The sequence below is a fragment of the Salmo trutta genome, unplaced genomic scaffold (genome assembly GCF_901001165.1).
Source record: "Salmo trutta unplaced genomic scaffold, fSalTru1.1, whole genome shotgun sequence".
Lineage (NCBI taxonomy): Eukaryota > Metazoa > Chordata > Actinopteri > Salmoniformes > Salmonidae > Salmo > Salmo trutta.
This window is the reverse complement of record NW_021822619.1, coordinates 118657-125238: the sequence shown is the minus strand read 5'-3', so window position 1 is coordinate 125238 and position 6582 is coordinate 118657. Positions and strand designations below refer to the sequence as shown.

Below are 6582 nucleotides of genomic sequence, written 5' to 3'. Positions count from 1 at the left end.
GGGAGAGGAAGGGGAAAAAAACGGTAAAATAGCATAGCCATGATGAATAATTTAAATCACTGTTTTCACAAACATCCTGCTGCCTCCTCTCTGAATCTCTGAACCCATTGTGCAGCAGCAACCCCATGTGACTGGGAGAGAGAGGGAGAGTGAGAGAGAGAAGGTGAGTGACACACACAGAGACACACACACACACACAAACAAACAAACAAACAAACAAACAAACAGACACAGACATACACAAACACACACACACACTCAGACACACACACACACACACAATAATGGAGTAGTATCTACTGTGACATTAGGGTTATAACCACATTAATGTATTATAATGGAGTAGTATCTACTGTGTGGAGAGAGAGAGAGAGTGAGATAGAGAGAAAGAGAGAGACAGAGAGAGAGAGAGAGACAGTGAGAGAGAGAGCGATAGAGAGAAAGAGAGAGAGAGAGCGAGACAGAGAGAGAGAGAGACAGAGTGACAGAGAGAGAGAGAGAGACAGAGAGAGACACACAGAGAGAGAGAGAGACAGAGAGAGAGAGAGATAGAGAGATTGTTTTAAGGGAGACAGTTCATTCTGAACTAATGTATCCTGCCATGTACCAAAACCAGTCTCACGTCAGAGTCTGACAGACAGAGGCAGATGCACCTCCACTGGGTTTGGCTACAGAGAGCTCTACATCTCACATCCCTTCTGATTAGCACAGAACTAGAGTGGCCCAGTACAGAGGGCGCTATGGCAGACTAGTCCAAGTACAATTCTGTGTACGTGTGGTGCTGTATATGCACGAGGAGGAGGAGGAGGTCTGCTCCGGAGGACCCGCTGCTCATCCCATCAACTCCAGATGACCAGATTCTGATTTGTGTGGCGTTGTCGGAGTAAGAGTGTGTATCAGAAATCCAAATTAATGATCAAAACATGAATAAAGAAAAACACATGTTGCAACACTTGTTGTGATTTCTGTTCTGGTTCCCAGAATGAGCTCAGGTACTGTGATGTACTTCTGTTCCCTGTGATGTACTTCTGTTCCGGTTCCCAGAAGAGCTCAGGTACTGTGATGTACTTCTGTTCCCTGTGATGTACTTCTGTTCCAGTTCCCAGAAGAGCAGGTACTGTGATGTACTTCTGTTCCCTGTGATGTACTTCTGTTCCAGTTCCCAGAAGAGCTCAGGTACTGTGATGTACTTCTGTTCCAGTTCCCAGAAGAGCTCAGGTACTGTGATGTACTTCTGTTCCCTGTGATGTACTTCTGTTCCAGTTCCCAGAAGAGCAGGGACTGTGATGTACTTCTGTTCCAGTTCCCAGAAGAGCTCAGGTACTGTGATGTACTTCTGTTCCCTGTGATGTACTTCTGTTCCAGTTCCCAGAAGAGCAGGTACTGTGATGTACTTCTGTTCCAGTTCCCAGAAGAGCTCAGGTACTGTGATGTACTTCTGTTCCCTGTGATGTACTTCTGTTCCAGTTCCCAGAAGAGCAGGGACTGTGATGTACTTCTGTTCCAGTTCCCAGAAGAGCTCAGGTACTGTGATGTACTTCTGTTCCCTGTGATGTACTTCTGTTCCAGTTCCCAGAAGAGCAGGTACTGTGATGTACTTCTGTTCCAGTTCCCAGAAGAGCTCAGGTACTGTGATGTACTTCTGTTCCCTGTGATGTACTTCTGTTCCGGTTCCCAGAAGAGCAGGTACTGTGATGTACTTCTGTTCCATTCAACTAGACTGACTCACTGTGTATTTCCTTCATACTGGCAATAACAGTATATCACCAGACATTGTATGCCTGATTAGAGGGGGATTGATGGGAACAGCAGGTATGGTTCAGTAAACAAGTCATAACACAGCAACATATACTGAAGAAGCTGGCAGGTCAATACGTCTAAACTATTGGAAATCATTCCAATTCACAAGCTCCTCTTCTGTCAAACCTTCTGGTCACAACACATAAAGCCTTTCTGACAGGATTGAAACCACAATGTTGCAATTACTGTGCTGAGATATAAATGTCAGATATGCTTAATCAAACAGTTTATTGGCTGCGCTGCCTCTCTGCCCCCCGAAGACAAATACAATGGAAAACAGAAAACAGTGTGCAATATTGAGACAGGAGAATGTCAGAGTTGCTTTCACTATCTATCACATGCAATCAGTATCACATTTCACTTCTTACGTTTCAGTTGAGAACTGAGCAAAGTGAGCCAAACATTCACGTAGGAAAAGACATCATTAAAAGTTCAAAGAGCAGTTTGAACAGAGCACAGCAGGAAGCAGGAAGCAGACCTGGAGAGTCAAACAGCTGATCTAATTGTAGAACTGGTGCCGCCAGGTACTCAGGTATTTCTCTGGCATTGTGTTAAACGCAGTCTGAATACCGGTCCTTGGTTATGACCTAGACTAGAATGTTCATATTGTTACAAATGTAACAACCATGTGGTGGTCAGGAGGGCAGAATTTCCTGGAATTCTCCCCATATCACATATTTATCACACTAACGAAACACATGCAAACACATGGAGAGAGAGAGATGGAGAAAGAGAGAGAGGGAGAGAGGGAGAGGGAGGGAGGAGAAAGAGAGAGAGGGAGAGGGAGGAGAAAGAGAGAGAGGGAGAGGGAAGAGAAAGAGAGAGAGGGAGAGGGAGGAGAAAGAGAAAGAGGGAGAGGGAGGAGAAAGAGAGAGAGGGAGAGGGAGGAGAAAGAGAGAAAGAGAGAAGGAGGAGAAAGAGAGGAAGAGAGAAAGAGAGAGGGGGAGAAAGAGAGACAGAGGGAATCTTTCTCCTTTACTGTGATAAATATTCCTCACAAAGAGATTCATTATTCACAGAAATGACTACATTTATTCCAAATTTGAACTTATTAAACCCAGAGGAAAAACTAAAAATACTCATGGGCGAAGGAGCAATGGCTCCTCTTGCAGCCAAATATGTATTTGCCTGCCACAGCCTGAGGGACACTGAATAATAACATCTGCATAGTAAGCAGAAACTTACTTATTAATACTATTATTGTTATTAATATTATTGTTATTACTATTATTATTGTTGTTTATCATTCCAAATAGTAGTGGTATGGGTGGTAATGGTAATGATAGCAGTTTAGTGATGGTAGTAGTAGTGGTAGTAGTAGTAGTAGTAGTAGTAGTGGTATGGGTAGTAATGGTAATGATAACAGTTTAGTGATGGTGGTAGTAGTAGTAGTGGTAGTAGTAGTAGTAGTAGTAGTAGTAGTAGTAGTAGTAGTGGTAGTAGTAGTAGTAGTAGTAGTGGTATGGGTAGTAATGGTAATGATAACAGTTTAGTGATGGTGGTAGTAGTAGTAGTAGTAGTAGTAGTAGTAGTAGTAGTAGTAGTAGTAGTGGTAATGATAGCAGTATAGTGATGGTGGTAGTAGTAGTGGTAGTAGTAGTAGTAGTAGTAGTAGTAGTAGTAGTAGTAGTGGTAATGATAGCAGTATAGTGGTGATGGTAGTAGTAGTGGTAGTAGTAGTAGTAGTAGTAGTAATGGTAATGGGTGGTAGTAGTGGTAATGGGTGGTAGTGGTAATGATGATAGTAGTGGTAATGATGATGGTAGTAGTAGTAGTAGTAGTAGTAGTAGTAGTAGTAGTGGTAATGGGTGGTAGGGGTGATGGTAGTAGTAGTGGTAGTAGTAGTGGTAGTAGTAATGGTAATGGGTGGTAGTAGTGGTAGTAGTAGTGGTAGTAGTAATGGTAATGGGTGGTAGGGGTGATGGTGGTGATGGTAGTAGTAGTGGTAATGGGTGGTAGGGGTGATGGTAGTAGTAGTGGTAATGATGATAGTAGTTGTAGTACTGATGTAATGGTGAAGATGACCGTTATTTAGTTATAAGTTAGTTATAGTTTCATTTTCCATATTTATATTTTTATATTTATTACATTACATTCTACTATTGACTGTTACCATTTTATTGTTATTATTTTTGTATATAATTTTGTATTATTATTATTTACTGCCATTTTATATTATTATTTGTTATTGTTTATAATTTTATTACCATGTATATTGTATACATTGTGGCTTTGGCAATATTGACACAATGTTTTTCATGCCAATAAAGCAGCTTGAATTTGAGTTTGAATCAGTCAGTAACCAATAGAACACTGTGATCAGAGCTCATTACACGACTGGCTGCTCTCCCTATCGATCTAAACACACACACACACACACACACACACACACACGCACGCACGCGCGCACGCACGCACGCACACACGCAGCGTGCCAGAGATGGGAGAGGGGCTTTCCGTCATTGATTTTCATTCAGATCCCACCATCCACCCACCACACCTAATCCAAAGCAACAGTGTGGATCTGTCCCAAATGGAACTCCATTACCTACATAATGTAGTCAGGGCCATAGGGCTCTGGTCTAAAGTAGTGCACTATGTAGGGAATAGGGCTCTGGTCTAAAGTAGTGCACTATGTAGGGAATAGGGCTCTGGTCTAAAGTAGTGCACTATGTAGGGAATAGGGCTCTGGTCTAAAGTAGTGCACTATATAGGGAATAGGGCTCTGGTCTAAAGTAGTGCACTATGTAGGGAATAGGGCTCTGGTCTAAAGTAGTGCACTATATAGGGAATAGGGCTCTGGTCTAAAGTAGTGCACTATGTAGGGAATAGGGCTCTGGTCTAAAGTAGTGCACTATGTAGGGAATAGGGCTCTGGTCTAAAGTAGTGCACTATATAGGGACTAGGGCTCTGGTCTAAAGTAGTGCACTATATAGGGAATAGGGCTCTGGTCTAAAGTAGTGCACTATGAAGTGAATAGGGCCTGTGTGTTGGTAGATAGGTCTACTGGACAAGTGTAAAAAGGTCTATTCACTCTGAATGAGCCAAGTTCAGTAATAGAAATGTAAAGGGCAGTGAAATACAGTCTGTTGTTGTCCCTCATCGCAGACTGTCAACCAATCACCCTGGAGCTTTTCCACAGCCTGGGACCATCTGGCTCTGGAAATGAAATCAGTCCAAAACAACCGTTACACTGTTCCTGTTCAAGTATTTATTAACCTTCCCATCTGAACGCCTTATCTCTATGAACCCAAGGTCTGCTTTCATGATGGAAGGCAGTATGACCACTTAACAAATCATTCACTCAACTATAGACTAGAACAGAGCACAATAGAACATAAAAAACGGTATTTATATATTATGTTAATGGTCATCACTTGTGTTGCTGCCAACAACAACTGTGTTGTAGTAAACATGGCAACAGGACAGAAAATGCCTTTTCGTGCAGCAACGCAAAGCGACGCGCCTCCCGGTTCAGTCCGTCCAATGGAAAAATCCTATGACATCATAATCAATCAGGTTCAGTCCGTCCAATGGAAAAATCCTATGACATCATAATCAATCAGGTTCAGTCCGTCCAATGGAAAAATCCTATGACATCATAATCAATCAGCTGATGTATTACCGCGAATGTGATCTGACCCCTTTTTTTGTAACTTCTGTTATCAATACATATGATAAGATACGAAAAAAATTGGTGAAAATTAAATAGCTAATATTAATATTTAATATCGAACCGAACTTGTTGTGAATAGATGAGATGAAATGAGATTTAACAAAATATATATGTGAAATGAGATGACTTTCCACCACAGACACAACTGATCAACAACGGCACCAAACTCAGTTAAGAACCCCTGTAAAACTAGCTCTGTTCCACTGTGTTAGTGTGCGTCCCTGGACCAGACCTAGACCCCTGAATAGACAGACTACTGTACCTGTTCTGCCATCCCTGTAGCAGGTTGGTGTATTTATTGAGGACCCCCTCCAGGCGCCGCTTGCGGGTTTGATGCGGAGTAGACCCGCTGTCCCCGGACACCCCACCACGGCTGCCTGCGGTGCCTGCCTCTGAGCCCAGGCTGTGCGGACACGGACCGCCACCTCCTCCGTCCAACCTCCGTGCGGCGGGATTCCCATGGCAGGATGCGGGGTTGATCGTGTTGGAGCCTGGGTGCTTGTCCATAGTTGCGATTTAGGCTAAAGATAAAATGATTATCTTGTTTTAGAAGGTGTTAAACCGAACGATAAGAAGATTGAATGCAGTGGAGATTCCAGAACAGGGTGATAACCACATTCTCCGTTAGTGCCGCTTCTTGGAGAATATGGACCGTGTACTGTCTTATGCTGAGAGAAGAAGAGAGAGGAGAAGCGGAGAGAACAAGAAGAGAGAAGAGGGGTATTCCGTGTCTTGCTGCGGTGTTGGTGTGTGGCTCTGACGTTTCTGCGTTTTTTCTACTGGAAATCCCGGGATGGTCACACCCTTTGACTGCCAGCCAACCACGACACTGATGTACCTCTAGAATACAGGATTATATACATCATCGCTGAGAACCAACCACGACACTGATGTACCTCTAGAATACAGGATTATATACATCATCGCTGAGAACCAACCACGACACTGATGTACCTCTAGAATACAGGATTATATACATCATCGCTGAGAGCCAACCACGACACTGGTGTACCTCTAGAATACAGGATTATATACATCATCGCTGAGAACCAACCACGACACTGATGTACCTCTAGAATACAGGATTATATACATCATCGCTGAGA

The 6582-nt window shown here is 43.1% G+C and overlaps 2 protein-coding genes across 4 annotated transcripts in view; both read right to left on the bottom strand.

The window, feature by feature from the left end:
* The window catches only part of osbpl10b (oxysterol binding protein-like 10b), a 72886-nt gene extending 66874 nt beyond the window's left edge, over nt 1-6012 (bottom strand). For all 3 annotated transcript variants that reach the window (XM_029744325.1, XM_029744326.1, XM_029744327.1), the window contains exon 1: nt 5739-6012. In XM_029744325.1, coding sequence (XP_029600185.1) covers nt 5739-5983 — 245 coding nt within the window. In that variant the 5' untranslated portion in view covers nt 5984-6012. The remainder of the gene's footprint in view (nt 1-5738) is intronic.
* On the bottom strand, nt 118-2553 carry LOC115182991 (uncharacterized). The gene is made up of 2 exons (XM_029744330.1): nt 774-2553; nt 118-131 (listed from the first exon to the last, which is right to left on the bottom strand). The coding sequence occupies exon 1, from the start codon at nt 1709-1711 to the stop codon at nt 989-991; it is 723 nt and encodes a 240-aa protein (XP_029600190.1). The 5' UTR covers nt 1712-2553; the 3' UTR covers nt 118-131; nt 774-988.
* Nucleotides 6013-6582: the final 570 nt, after the last annotated feature.

Coding starts and splice junctions, on each gene's coding strand:
- LOC115182991 (XM_029744330.1), bottom strand. CDS start 1,711: ATGGAACAGAAGTACATCACAGTACCTGCTCTTCTGGGAACCGGAACA.